Source organism: Daldinia decipiens, assembly GCF_022478715.1.
Source record: "Daldinia decipiens strain CBS 113046 unplaced genomic scaffold F4813scaffold_30, whole genome shotgun sequence".
NCBI lineage: Eukaryota > Fungi > Ascomycota > Sordariomycetes > Xylariales > Hypoxylaceae > Daldinia > Daldinia decipiens.
Window position 1 is genome coordinate 323,156 of NW_026054573.1, and position 14,006 is coordinate 337,161.

The 14,006-nt window shown below is 46.0% G+C and overlaps 5 protein-coding genes across 5 annotated transcripts; 3 read left to right on the plus strand and 2 right to left on the minus strand.

The window, feature by feature from the left end:
* Positions 1–195: 195 nt before the first annotated feature.
* Positions 196–1,819, plus strand: F4813DRAFT_367724 (uncharacterized protein). The gene is made up of 5 exons (XM_049244207.1): positions 196–402; positions 455–649; positions 733–894; positions 953–1,281; positions 1,333–1,819. The coding sequence occupies exons 1-5, from the start codon at positions 280–282 to the stop codon at positions 1,640–1,642; spliced, it is 1,119 nt and encodes a 372-aa protein (XP_049097346.1). The 5' UTR covers positions 196–279; the 3' UTR covers positions 1,643–1,819.
* A 676-nt stretch (positions 1,820–2,495) lies between these two features.
* Positions 2,496–4,329, minus strand: F4813DRAFT_391805 (deoxyribodipyrimidine photo-lyase; the record flags this gene model as incomplete). Its single annotated transcript, XM_049247211.1, has 2 exons — positions 2,496–3,045; positions 3,098–4,329. The coding sequence occupies 2 exons, from the start codon at positions 4,327–4,329 to the stop codon at positions 2,496–2,498; spliced, it is 1,782 nt and encodes a 593-aa protein (XP_049097347.1).
* A 2,004-nt stretch (positions 4,330–6,333) lies between these two features.
* F4813DRAFT_391806 (uncharacterized protein) lies at positions 6,334–7,122 on the plus strand (the record flags this gene model as incomplete). The annotated part of the gene is made up of 2 exons (XM_049247212.1): positions 6,334–6,547; positions 6,620–7,122. 2 exons carry the CDS (start codon positions 6,334–6,336, stop codon positions 7,120–7,122), a joined length of 717 nt encoding a protein of 238 aa, XP_049097348.1.
* Positions 7,123–7,701: 579 nt separating this feature from the next.
* On the minus strand, positions 7,702–8,881 carry F4813DRAFT_367728 (40S ribosomal protein S21). Its single transcript, XM_049244208.1, has 3 exons — positions 8,751–8,881; positions 8,421–8,672; positions 7,702–8,362 (listed from the first exon to the last, which is right to left on the minus strand). Exons 1-2 carry the CDS (start codon positions 8,780–8,782, stop codon positions 8,441–8,443), a joined length of 264 nt encoding a protein of 87 aa, XP_049097349.1. The 5' UTR covers positions 8,783–8,881; the 3' UTR covers positions 7,702–8,362; positions 8,421–8,440.
* Positions 8,882–9,081: 200 nt separating this feature from the next.
* On the plus strand, positions 9,082–11,991 carry F4813DRAFT_180708 (uncharacterized protein). The gene has a single exon (XM_049239316.1). It carries the CDS (start codon positions 9,295–9,297, stop codon positions 11,671–11,673), a length of 2,379 nt encoding a protein of 792 aa, XP_049097350.1. The 5' UTR covers positions 9,082–9,294; the 3' UTR covers positions 11,674–11,991.
* Positions 11,992–14,006: the final 2,015 nt, after the last annotated feature.

Sequence of the window (14,006 nt, forward strand, 5' to 3'; positions counted from 1 at the left end):
AAGAATAACATTTCGTTATTATTCAAGATTATGTATAAGTTGGCGTGAGTGGGAGTGACATCAATCCTTGTTAACCATGTAACCTAGAGCGTGTAATGCCGAGGTCCAATGAGATACTACACGTCGTTAATCCGTACATGAGACCTGGATATTCCCCGCCAAGACTATGCATCTTCCTCTTTTATACTTAACCTCTATAATTCAATGCTGAGAGTCTCATAAGACTTGCCAATATTTTTAACCATATCCGGGGTATCCAAGTCTTCATACAAAAAAGACATGCCAGAATCGCAACCTGAAGACAACCGTCCAGCATGGGCACGCATCTCATTTCCATCAGGTTGGAACAGCGAGCGGTTTTTAAATCTCACCGTTCAAGATTTTGGCCAAGTCTCAGAAGATGTCCGGTAAATCGTCCCACTATTCCTGACATGTTCGCTAATTCCATGAGAAGGAACAAAAACATTTAAAAGACAGTATTCGAAAATTTCCCTTCTCGCAAGAATACTCCAAGTTGAGTGATCTTAATAAAGCTCTCCGAGAAGCCAATAAACGGCCTCCTACGCCCCCGTCATACGTGCCAACCGGATGGACTGTGAACCAAGCACGAGGTCTTAGTTTGGACCTCGTTACGAAATTATCGGATGATGTTCGTCTTGTTTCTAGAATAAACCTCTAAATAGTTATATCTTAAAGGATATTTCATACTAAGCCAGGCACTTCTCTAATTAGGAGCAACGATTATGGGCTGCAGGAAAGACGGCCGACAGCGCCCGGAAAGCACACCAACAGGGCCAACTACCTGCTAAACCTCCGTCGTATATACCTACAGGTTGGTCCGTCGAACAGGCAATATTTCCTACCTTCGAGATATTGTCGCAGCTCTCGCACCAGGTTTGTTCATACTACGCTAGGTAGTTTGTCAGTCCGTCCTGCTTACATGATTGTCCAGGACCTCACAACATACATGGAAGCTCGAAACCAGGCGAATATGGCATTATCGCCTAATATAGCATCCCCTCCAGAAACACACACAGTTCCATCGCCACTAGTTAAAATCCACCAACGAGCGGGCTTTCCCTCATGGGGTTTTGTTATCGTACGGACTTACTACGCTTCTGAGAGCCGCTGGGAGGAATTCCAGGAGAGACTCGGTGCAATCTGCGATAAACAACTTGATGAGGAGACGGGCGAAGATCTTGAGAAGATTAAAGAAGCTCTCGAATTCAAGACGATCGAAGACCCGCGGCTTGAAGGTGTGAGTGCTGAAGAAGCCAGAAAGTAAGTATTTCGATATGAGCCCTTGCTTAACCCTACTAAAACCAGACTTAGGCATTTTCACATAGCTAAATCGATGGGGGGTGTCGCTGCGGGGTTTGAGCTTAGTGTCCTGCTCGTGGTTGACGCAAGGGCTGTGGACTCGGTATTAAGAGATGAAACCGAAGACCATCAGACCTCCTATGTTACGGTAGTTGACGTCACCGAGTTCAGTCAAGAGGGAGGCTACCAAGGACACTTCAAGGTCTCCCTGGACGCCTTGCTTTGCGAGTTTTACCCCAAACTTTCTATGGGACTCAGCCCAAGAGATCTTTGGTCTATGATGGACAAGGGGGATGAGATCTGGATAGGAGATGATGAGTGAAGATATATTTCTCTGGGGGGTAAAATGCCAAGGCTCATATTCCGAGCCTTATCAAGGATGCTCGTTGGTGGAAATGGGCTGAGAAGAATATAAATCGAAACAAATGATATTCTGTTTAATAATACGTGCAGTTGTGCCTAATAAATAGGGGTATATTATGTGGATAGAGATTTAACCAGGCGTTTTAGTGCTTAATCGCATTCTACGCAAGTACGTAACGAATAACTCCGCCTTCAACTAATATGGAATATGGGATTAGTCCAATGTCGATGAATGGCTTATTAACCAGCTTTGCAAGACCGCGGGACAGCGAGGACGACAAGGAGACCCAGCAACAGAGCCATTCCACACATATTTATGGCCATCGTCCTCGAGTAGGATATGATCTGTATCAGTTCTTCCCTCTCGAGATCAAGAAAGTCTCGCGCCACACAGTAGTCCCGTGTTTCGCTCTAGGAAGACCTGAAGAAAGATGGAATTTCGGATGGATATGTGCAGACAGCCGAATTTGTAAGCAGTGAAAATGTCCCTGCATCGACTGATTCGATTAATATGGCACTGATCAACGGATCAGCGGTCAACAAGATGTAACGATAGAAGACGATTGGTTCAAGTCTTGGCATGTATATATTACATTCAGATCATTTATCTCCAGTGTATTCTATTATTAAATTATGTGCCTCTTAGCCCCGTTTCTATAGTTCCAGCAAAGAATGTAGGCCAGTAGTGTGTGGGCGCCGCAATGACAGCTAGCTAAGCAGCTTCCTCTGCTAAAGAACTATTTGGTCCCTAATACCTACCTTTACGAAAGTAGGTAGCCAAGCAGATCAGATAGACTTGAACAAACCCGCAATCAGGGCTTCTCCCGCCCAAGACCAACCTTATACGCCTTCAACGCGCGATCGCGACTCTGCCGGTGATCCACAATCGGCTCCGGATACCCCGCCTCCCTAGCCTCCGCCGCAGCGCCCCTATTATACGGATCATGTATAGCCTTGCCCTTGACCCCCCTAAGCTCCGGCACCCACTTCCGGATATACGTGCCGTCGGGGTCAAACTTCTCGCTCTGCAGCAGCGGGTTGAAAATGCGGAAATACGGCTGCGGGTCGACGCCGACGGAGGCGCTGAACCCCCACCCGCCGTTGTTCGACGCGAAGTCCCCGTCGATCAGCTTCTCCATGAAGAACCTCTCGCCCATGCGCCAGTCTAGCAGTAGGTCTTTGCATAGGAACGAGGCGACGATCATGCGGCATCGGTTGTGCATCCAGCCTATGCCTTGGATTTGTCGCATTGCGGCGTCGACGATCGGGAACCCGGTCCGCCCCGTGCACCAGGCTTCGAAGTGTGCTGAGTTGTAGGACCATTCGATGTTGGAGTATTCGGGTTTGAACGGCTTGTTCATGCTGTGGTCTCATGTTCAGCCCAGTATTCTTATCTACCAATAGGTCAACTCACCAGATATAAGGCCAATGGACCAAGACGTGTTTGTAGAAGTCTCTCCATGCTACCTCGCTGATCCAAGCTTGAATACCCTCGACACCGGCATCCAACTTTTTCGTCTTATTTCTATCTCTCGCCGTACGCACCGCTGTCCTTGCACTCAGCGTCCCAGCTGCCAAGTGCACCGAAATGGACGATGTCGCTGCCTCGGAGGGAAAATTACGCCCGTTGCCATACTCTCCGATCTTCTCGTCGCAGAACTTCTCAAGCCTATCCATGGCTTCACGCTCGCCAGCCGGCCACGTAGCATGAAACCTCTTCGCATCTTCGTCCGGAACCTGCTTGTTTTCCGGGATATCTGGTATCTCGCTATCAAATAGAGCGGCTACTTTCTCACGAGCGGCAGGGGAATTCTTCGCGGGAGGATCAAATAAGCTAAGAAGCTCTTGATTCGCATGGATATGCGCAACCCAGGACCTGAACCACGGGGAGTATACCGCGTACTGATTCCCGGCACCCGTATGCAACGAGCCAGGCGTAACAACGCAAGTATCATGGAATACCATCATCGCCACTCCTCTTTCCGCACATAATCTTACCATGTTTGCTTCTCGCCTTAGTTCGTCGACCTCGTATTCAATATTTGCATATAGATGATTCGCGCCCCATTCATCCATGAACTCCAAAATGCGCTCGGGAATCTCCTTTCGCTTAGTGACAGTCTCTACATAAAGCGGAATATCTAGAGCTGCCAAATCCTGCCTCAGCTTATGCAGAGTGCGTATCGTAAAGTCGACGCGCACGGGGGCCGTCAAATGCGCCTCAAAATCCTCGGGGCTTACTATATATATGCATATTAGAGGAACACCAGCTTCTTGTGCCTTCTGGCTAGCTTCCCATAGTGCGCGGTTGTCTGTGGTGCGCAGATCCATTTTGAACCAGTGTATCACAGCCTCCTTCACTTGTGTGTTCTTTCGCGTCGACGCCGTTTCCTCCAAAGCAGCTTCAAGCCGTTCGATGGGACGAGGGATTTCATTGGAATTATATGCTTGAGCACGCGCATTGCTCATTTCCGGCGGGTAGAATTTGCGCAGCACAATGCCATGCTCCTCGGCTTCGGCCGCAAAATGATGAGGCTCGCGCAGTGGATCCGAAGTGCCATTTCCAAGCTTAGGTCTCTTCGTCGGTTCCTCTCGGGTCTCATCCTCGCTCGCGGCTCTTTCTTTGACGCTTCGTTTGGGGGCCATGGTTGAATGAAGCAAACGGGGTTTGTTAGTATTTACTTTATGACGTAATAGTAAAGCGATCGGGAGCGAGTGTATGAGAAGGACGGGCGCGATTGGTTTTCGACGTGCTACACAAGAAAAAGAGAGGAAAGACATTAGATAGTTCAAAATGAAGAGATTTGAATGGAGATACTACAAATCCAGTTTGGAGAGAAAATCAAGTGTACCTAGGTAATTCGGCTTGATCCATAGTCCCCGATATGATCATGCATCATCGAGACGCCAGATCGATCTAATGGGGCTAATCGATCTTATTACCGGGATGGTGGCTTGGCTAGTGGAGATCCTCAGCCCTATGAGCCGCAAATGTAACCCCATTATCTTAAATTGACGACACGTCATTGTACCTGCTTTAAGTACGGTACACAGCTAGGTTAGACAACTGTAATATTGTCAGGCTGCAAGTACATTTTTAATCGAAACTTGGACATATAATCATGGTTTGTCTTATTATGGCCACGCCATTAAAAATGAATATATGAGTCGTAGGGGGTGCGATGTATAACGTTATCATTTACAAATCACTATACATTTATATGCAATATCATAAATATGTGAAATACCCATTTAACTACCTTCATAAAAGTTCTCGCGACTATAGATAATCTCAGTAGCCAATGTGGTCTGAGAGCTTGAAAGTTAAGCTTCTAGATACTCGCTGCCTAGGTATCTAAGGGAAAAGGTTCAAACGATACTTAATGTAAATCAATTAAGATAGGATTGAAATCAATATTTTCAAAAATGTACTGTACACTCATGTTGGCTGCATAAAAGCATGTCTCTTTTTTTAGGTAGGTGGAAGAAAAAAGTCGAAAAAAAAAATGATCCCCCAGCAACCCACAGTCAAGATCAATGAACGAGACCGTCCTTATATCAAGGCTACGTATAGCCTCCACTAACAGTGGCAAGTGTGCATTGATGACTATCAGCTATCAAATGATAGTAGCGCAACAAGTGGGGTTCGAACTGAACTCCTGAAGTTGTGTGCCTACCACTTGGCCAAATGCCCCTCGAGGGACGGTACTGATGCTTGCGTTAACAGATATTAAATGCTTTTACTGTTCCGCATTGTATCTCTCTCGACACGGGTAACACAAAAATAGAACATCATATGAGAGGTTTAACTTTATAATATCAGTGTTACAACATCATTGCAAATATTTTTGGCGTTGGTAAGCCCTATATCCTACTCTTTAGGCACTGTTGGATGGATTTTCCTAGGATGACTTGACGTAAAAACTAGCAAGGAGATCTAATGAAATACTGATGCACTGCTCAACAGAGAGTCGTAGAGAGCTTCAGGTGCGCAACTACGAATCAATGACAATTCATTTGAAGGATACGACTTTCCCTATAAATTGGGGTATTGTAAGTTTGCTTTAAAAGCGTTCTGTATTGCGTCCACGAAGGTGTGCGGCTTATCCTAGCTATAGACGCCGTTACATCGGGTCAATTCTCTATGCAGCATGCCACTAAATGACCTTCTCCGCCCTGAACATAGGAGGTAGGTACGGGATGATTGCTAGGATTCTAGATGAGACATAGAATGAAGGATTAGGTACTTATTATGTATAGCCACGGGTTCTTATAGTTACCTAGGCTAAAATCATGACTGTGATATATGACTATGATATAGTTATCTCCACATATAAATCATTTTTGCGGTTGCTATAGTGAGCTCTCTAGTACCTAAATTGGGCACTTTGCACGTACCTTCAAATAGCGAAAACACCTCACCTTTGCAGCTGGCGGTGGGATAGTGCTACCAAACGTATCAAGTCATTGACTTGACGTACCTACGTACCTAAGAAATCATATCCATAAATACAAACTCTTCAATTTCTATTCAGGGAAGTTTGGAATTCTACTTAACACTCAACTATAAGACTATCACTGGTTATCAAAAGTTCTTACTCTTCTTCGTCGATACATCAAACCTTAAAACACCACTCTCTTAAGACCACCATGCCTCGGCGACGCAGACAGCCTAAGAAAAAGACTTTCAAGTCTCTCCTGCGAGCGCTTCCCGAGCCGGGAATGAATTATCCGCATACGGGCTATCTTCTCGACCAGCCTAGTAGGGACGACAGTGTCGTGACGGCACTCGAGAAAGCAGGATTTATCCCGACTGGTAAAGGCAAAGCGGCAACATCTTCAACCAAGCCTGTCGATGAAGCACGTGAGTGAATGGAGAAGCTTCTTACCCCTAGTGCCTATTGACTTAATCATTAATTATTGACTTTTGTTACAGTGGCAGACATGTTCACCCTAGGATTACGTCCTGATATCAAGATCCACCTAACCGCTCAAAACGGCGGCCTTCTGGAATTTCTCAGCGCGCTCAAGAAAGCCGTTCCCTGGGCCCAGAACATCGGAGAGTCAGTGTTCATCGAGCTGTGTGAGCGCCTAGTCGCAGCGAGGATGGTGTGCCGCGAGACATCAACAGCGCCTTGGGGCCCTAATCTCTGCAGCACCGCAATGAGCATCGACCAAACGTACAAAGAGATTGGAGGCCTTTGGAACATAGCGGAGTTCGAGCTTTACGAAATTATGGGAGGATATGAAGAAGAGGACGAAGAGGACAAGGCCAATAAATCCGGATCTACTGGCATGGATGTCGAGATGGCTGATGCGCCGCCCACCTCGTTGGAAGGCGACGTCGAGGAGGAGAACATCAGGGAGGGCGTGAGGCAGATGAATCTGAAGAACCGAATGAACCCACGGCACTACTGGTACCGAAGCGAGAACGTGTGAGCATTGGATTGGGTACGGAATGTAACAAATAGCCTGGATTAGTTTTGGTCCTGTCATTATTCCTCCAACTACCTGAAATGCCACAATACCCCTAAACACTAAATATCCAAGTGCATTCTCATAAATCGTTTTAATACAAGTATCAAGTGATCCTATCGTTGTGCATGAAACCACTTAGCCATATTCCCACATTGCTAACAATCCCCAGGTGACCCTTAGAGCAAAATGCTTCTAGGTTAAGCCAGTTTCTCTCGATACTGCCTCTAGAACGATATAAGCTATACCTGATAGCGGTAACCTAAGGATAGAGGAAGAATAGATAACGAGTCCAGGCCAAATGAAACGACTTGTGGAAAATATATACGAACCTATGACTGTATGACAATTTCGGCGTATAATATCATACAGATACGGTTAAAAGTAAGTAGTTGATTTATGAGGCTTGAGTCAAGAGCTGAAAATACAATCGGCGTGGGTAGAAACATCAAAGATATCTAAGGTTAAATCAATATACTGTTGTTAGAAATAATAGATGGCTAATACGATAAATGACCATGGGTATACCACTGGATTAGTTTTGTCAAGACTTAGATATTTCAAAGTTGACGTATAATTGGCCATATCTATTGGAATGGCATATCACAGTAATCTAATAGAGTTGGCATGAACAATGTTCACAGCTCGTGTTTGTGGACCGAATAGAATACATTTTAGTTAGAACACGATCTAGATTTGAAGTGATGCAACTAAGGAATCCCGCAGGTCATCTATCGTTACTCTACATCAGGAGAACTCTTCAAACCTATTGGGTGGAAGGTAATCTGTGTGTCATCTAAAACATGTCCAGGGGCATCATGGGAAACGGATGCAGGTGGGATACACGACGGACTTAAGTTACGAGGAAGGAAATATGTTTGACCCGTATCTGTGCTGTAATGGACGTCTCGAGCATTACGGCTTTTTCAAGGCCATTGTTAATCTTCGGCACGGAGGCTATCGAGGTAGCCCCAGAATCCTCGCCCATGGGGTCACTCGGAGGTGGACGCGAGAAGACTTTGCCAGCCGTATGGGGTTTAGCAGCGTATTATTGGGATCAAGAGAATTCAAGGCGCGAAAGGGAATCGTTTGTATTCGTTCCGAAACGTGGATATGGCGGTTTATCTAACCGGCTAGATGCAGCATCAAAAACAATCCCATGTCGACCATACAGTCATGAATCCCCGTGAACACCAATGCCTATCTGTAGATGCGTTAGGAGACATAGTAGTAGAGGCCACGGTAAGCAGCTCAAGACTCACCACCCAGATGATAAAGGAATTTATCGCACGGCGCTCCAGACGTTCTTCACGAGACCATCCCGCTGAGCGAGCCTGTTAAGAGCATCGTCGCTCTCGCCCATGGCGCGAACGAATCCGCAAAGGGCGTAGACGTGGTTCTCGCCCTGGATCTGTCGGCCGTTCTCGTCGACCTTGGCAATGGAGATCTGAACGGAAGCGTGGTCCTTGGCCTTGATGATGCGGTTGGTGGCGCTGCACTTTCGGGGGACGTACCTAAGCACAAAACAATCGGCGTTAGCAAAACCCTCAAAGATAACAAACAAATCGCATGTAGCGATTGGGTATTCTCACAGGTCCACGATCTCTCCCTTGTCGTTTTCCATTTTTGCGGCTTGTCGACTGTAGTAATCAGAATTTGCTTGGTTGTTGGTGCGGTCGTGGAATATCGCAAGGGGTGGATGTTGTCGTAGGTGAAGCAAGTAAAATCGACTTGGAGATTTTGACCCCTCGAAAATACAAAATTCTTGTTTGGTGGGCGGTGGGGCTGGAGCTCGGGTGTAAATCACGTGAATAGAAGTCAGGTGGTTTCGAGACTATTTCGTGGCAACTAAATAGTAGTGGGTCTTGGCACATTGCCGTTTACGGGGTTTCTTAGTGTTGATGTAACCACGCTTAACGGCGAATTACCAAACTCTACCTACAATTGATAAAACCCTACAATTGATAAACATCATTGTCAAGTTTCACTCAATTGAAATCTCTTCAATTGTATATACGTGACATGTTTCTTTTATGACAGATACGATATTCTACGAAATTTCCTACCATCCTGTCGATTAATAAAATTCTTGGCTGCGCCTGGCGCGCACCGGCATCCCTGCAATTTCGATCCGCCATGTCGACAGCCGACGTCTTTTTATCGTCTCCCGCACCCCCTGCAAATGTCGACCCCTATGATTTGTCGTCCTCTCCGGGTCTGCCCTCTATAAACGAGATATTTTCTAATAATCCTAAAAAGCCTCCGCTGCGGACTGAAAGCCATGTGCCGCCCATACCCAACGATGCGCGTGCTGCATTTACTAGTGCTGCGAGTTTATTGCGAGAAGCGCCAGAGATTGATGTAGAGACGGAACATATCACCGACTCGCCACCACAAAAATCACGTGCTAGCAAGGCCAAAAAGAAGAGAACACTAACACCGGAAACCGACAATGCACTTGTAGAGACGCCTATTCTAATCGAGTCATCACAAGAAAAGTCATGGCAGAAGTTCAAGAGCAAGAAGTCAACCTCACAGGGCGAGCAGCCGCCTATATCGAAGGCCCGTGTTACCAAGCAAACGACTAAAGGTAAACAAAAGGGAAATACGGATACAGTTTCTAAGCACTTTCCCGCTAAAGAAGCTGTCGGGAAACGGGCGGATGAGAAATCGGATAGTAGCATAGTAGCACAGAAGCTGGATGACCAGATCACAAACGATCTTCACTGCTCGGAACCTGCTTTAAGACGGCGAAGAGATTGGACCCCTCCGCCCCCGAATGATCCCATTCTTCTCGAGTCCGAATCAGACAGCCGGGAATTGCACTCAGTTGACCGAGGATCACGGTCAAAGGACGTATTCGATACACTCTTAGACCAATATGGATGCAAGGATACTACGTCATCTACCACATTGGAGCGATTACAGCAATCAGGTACCCTAGAGAAGCGGAAGTCGATCGAACCTGCTTCAATTGGCGTTGACATTGGGCAGCGTCCGAGGGAGACATCCCCAGCTAAGGTGGTCAACACGAAAAAGAAGACTAGAACGATCACGGAATTGGCGACTGCGCCTTATATGCCACTAATGAATCCCGAACTCGATCTTGCAGGCCCGGCTACAAAGGAATCTCTACTGAGCTATTTCGATGAGGATGGTGCTGTCAAGGCGCTTGTTGATCAACAGACGATTGTCATGACGCAGAAGAAAGGCAAAGCCAAAGAGACTAAGGCGCCAGCAAAATCTAAGCGCAAAAAGAAATCGGGTACAATGGATAATCCAATCCTATTGTCTCCAAACTCGGCATTGAAACAGTCCTCTAATCAAGACTTCGTTTTTGGAACATCAAGCCAATTGGTTAGAGAAGAATCTCCTACGACTCTTCGAGATCTGCAATTGGCAATACGAGCCTCGAACCAGGTCGATTCAGATCCTTTCGCCGATTCTGATAGTCAAGGACTCTGGCACGCTAGCTCAAGAGATACGGATGGTGAATTAATGAAGATCGATGATGTTGAATTAGTCAGAAGATTGCCTTCGTTATCTCGGACCCAAGGACGACAGCAGTGTTCGGACGAGGGATTTGTTGACATCAACGACATCCTAAAGTCCTCAGATATAGAGGAATCAACAATTGCCCCACCACAAAATTCTCATTTTGCTGTTTCTAGCGCACAGCCACCCCAGACTGATAGCGAGGAGTCTATAGAGCTTACAGCCGAGACCAGCAACCCACGTCCGGATTTTGAGCTTCTCAACGACGCACAGCTTGCCAGCCAGATCGCATCTTATGGGTTTAAACCAGTGAAGAGACGCCAAGCTATGATCGCTCTTCTAAATCAATGTTGGGTTAGCAAGAATCCTGGAGTTTCTATCGTCCACGCCAATTCTATGTCTACTTCGTCCAGCTTATCTGTCCCCAAGAGGAAGCAGACAACTACTGCTCCACAACCGGAAAACCCCCCCAAAAGACGAGGCCGTCCAAGGAAGAATTCAGTAGCTGAAGCTTCAACATCAAAAGCCGCAGCACCAAAAGCAACTACCACAAAGAAGTCTCGCGCGCGTCCAAAAAAGGACGCTGTAAAATCTATCGAGATTGCAGATTCCGATTTGGACGAATCCATCTTATCATCTTCGAGGGAATCGTCTCCAGAACGAGACCGGATATTCTCCTCTCCACCGGCAGTGGACCTCTCCCTCTCAGACGAGGCTGATCTCTCTTTAACAATGTCACCAACAGAGCAGCAAGCCGGCCTATTCAGACATATAACCAAAGCTGTTATATCAGCACCGCGCTCGCAGGATCCGTCACAACCGTCCTGGCACGAGAAAATGCTGCTCTACGACCCCATCATCTTAGAGGATCTCGCCGCTTGGTTGAATGCCGGGGCGTTAAACGAGACAGGGTACGACGGTGAGGTTTCGCCTGTTGATGTGAAGAAGTGGTGCGAGTCGAAGAGTGTTATATGTCTTTGGAGGCAGAATACTCGTGGTAAGGAGAGGAAGCGGTATTAATTGGGATAAGAGCGGGCTTTGGAAGTATACGCCCCACTTTTACCGTTAGGGGTACTTATACCTTAGGTAGGTAGGTAGCTTTTGGTTCTTAGTTTGAATGAATGCAGAAGATTACGGTTTACTTCCTCTCCTTTCGACCAGCCGTTTTGGCAAGGACTGCGCTTAATAGTCATATTCCACGTACATGCTGTTAAACTTCTTGATAGAACATCTAGAAAAAAAGGGGTGTTGTTATCATGTGTAGTTGCTGACCTTCATAGCTTACTTTAGATATCTAAGGTCTAGAATCCAGCAAGAGATAACTACATTATTCCCATTACTACAAGGTTCACCCTGAAGTCGTTAACAAGAGCAATTCTCGAGATACTCGACGTTCTTGTCACCCTATGTTTACGAAATATAGGCTGTCACATGTGTCTGCGTTTAGCAGTATAGATTACAGCAAATCCCATTTTATTTACCTACCTGAGCTACTTACCACCACACCTGACCGTATCTCGTCGATAGGAATCCGATCTAATTGCAGATAAACGATATCAACATCTTCACGGTGGGAGTGTTATTGTTCATGGGGGCAGGATTATTGTTGTGCCGTTGATGCTGAGGTACACTAGGTACAGGGCCGGCAACCGTACTCGGGTTCCCACGAGATCCATTTGTGGGGAAAGCGTATCTAGGGTTACGGGCGTTATATCCAACAACAGGACGGGCCATTGTGCTCTGTCTCTGCTGACATTGAGGTGCGGGGGTGCCCCGGATGTTAAGTCTGTTGAACCCGAATGAAGGGGTAATGGCCATAGTGTTGTAACCTTGATATCCGTATACAGGGCTGGTAACTATAGTGTTGTTACCCGGATATCCGTATGTAGGACTAGGAGCTACAGTGTTGTAGCCTTGGTATCCATACATAGGACTAGTGGCCATAATATTGTTACCTTGATATCCATATACAGGACTAGGACCCATGTTCCTGTTCTGCCGATATTGGGGCATGGAGACGACACCGTTACCGCGGCTCCAATTGTAGTTCGGTACAGGATTGGCGTAGCTTCTGTGTCCGGGGTAGCCATATAGAGGGCTAAATGTATAGTCCATTGGCTGATTTCTACAATTACTTGTAGGAAATTGAAATATAGGGTTAGGCATATGATTCGGGGGAATATTCCCGTAACCCTGATATTTGAACCCGTGACTGGGGTTGCTGTAGGTGTTGATATTTTCACGATGCTTAGGTATCGGGCTTTGGGTAAGGTCAATTGTCTCGTTTTCAACTGACCAAGTATCACCATTAGTGTTCCGTTGGCTGGCCTGCCTTGTAGTATCTTCGGTTGGGATATCAATTTCCGATTGGTTCTGATCAGTCGCTTGATGGGATGCAGCGGCTTTTTGAGCTGCCAGCTCCTGCTCCAATACCAGTTTTCCTACACACGTCTCGCAATCTTTGAAGATATAGCGAGATGGCAGTTGGTCTCCACAAGTTGAACACTGATAAAAGTTAGCGAATATTTTGTATGTGCGGAAGAGAGGGTCTAGACTGGTGGAAGGAAATGTCTTCTAAACTGCTCAATGATACGAACTAAGAATAGAGATATAGAAATATGGGATACATACGTTCCTCGTGGGATGTGGTGGTGAAACTGGCCCTCGATTTCCTCTTGCTCTGTGTAGACCACAATATAAACTACCTCGAGCAGCCTCGCGTCTACAGCCAGCAGTTTTGCACAACCAAATGAGACATCTATTGCGCACTTTTGCGATGCTGCTACCTGATCTCTCAGGTGTTTTTACGACGCGACCCGGTCCCATAGCGAGATTCTGTTAAATTTGAGTTAGCTTTATTTCCTAGATTGTTGTTAGTAAATGCCGTTTAGTATTTCTCTGTATGAGTGTACCAATAATCGCTTATTACCATCTGAGACTTTGACTATTTTGTTAGCATTTGATTTAAATTAGTCCTCTTATTATATGTGTAGGCAATAAGCAATAAATAGGTAATACTAAACTAGATACTTTTAAAATATTGTTCTCTCAGCTATATATTCAATCTGTCTGCATAAAAGGGTTGTTGAAGGGATTTATACGATCGGGACAAAAGACTCCGGTTATACATGAAGAGTATGTTTCGTAGCCAGTTGTTCTGGTGCATCAGACAATGAACAATAAGAACAATGCATTATCTAATTGTTTCAGAGAGTGCAAGGCTGACTATACCATTTCCACCGTTCTATTCCGAATTCACATACCTTACCGATTTGTATACGGTAGATGAATATAGATATATGAACTATTCTTTATTCCGCTAGAGAAATGGGATGAAAATGATCTACACGGAT

Bases quoted from the DNA above. Each gene is read 5' to 3' on its own strand.
- F4813DRAFT_367724 (XM_049244207.1), top strand. From the start codon at position 280: ATGCCAGAATCGCAACCTGAAGACAACCGTCCAGCATGGGCACGCATC. The intron at 403-454 runs GTCCGGTAAATC...TTCCATGAGAAG, and splicing joins TTGGCCAAGTCTCAGAAGAT to GAACAAAAACATTTAAAAGA. The intron at 1,282-1,332 runs GTAAGTATTTCG...AACCAGACTTAG, and splicing joins AGTGCTGAAGAAGCCAGAAA to GCATTTTCACATAGCTAAAT.
- F4813DRAFT_367728 (XM_049244208.1), bottom strand. From the start codon at position 8,782: ATGGAAAACGACAAGGGAGAGATCGTGGACCT. The intron at 8,673-8,750 runs GTGAGAATACCC...TTTTGTGCTTAG, and splicing joins AAGGGAGAGATCGTGGACCT to GTACGTCCCCCGAAAGTGCA.
- F4813DRAFT_180708 (XM_049239316.1), top strand. From the start codon at position 9,295: ATGTCGACAGCCGACGTCTTTTTATCGTCTCCCGCACCCCCTGCAAAT.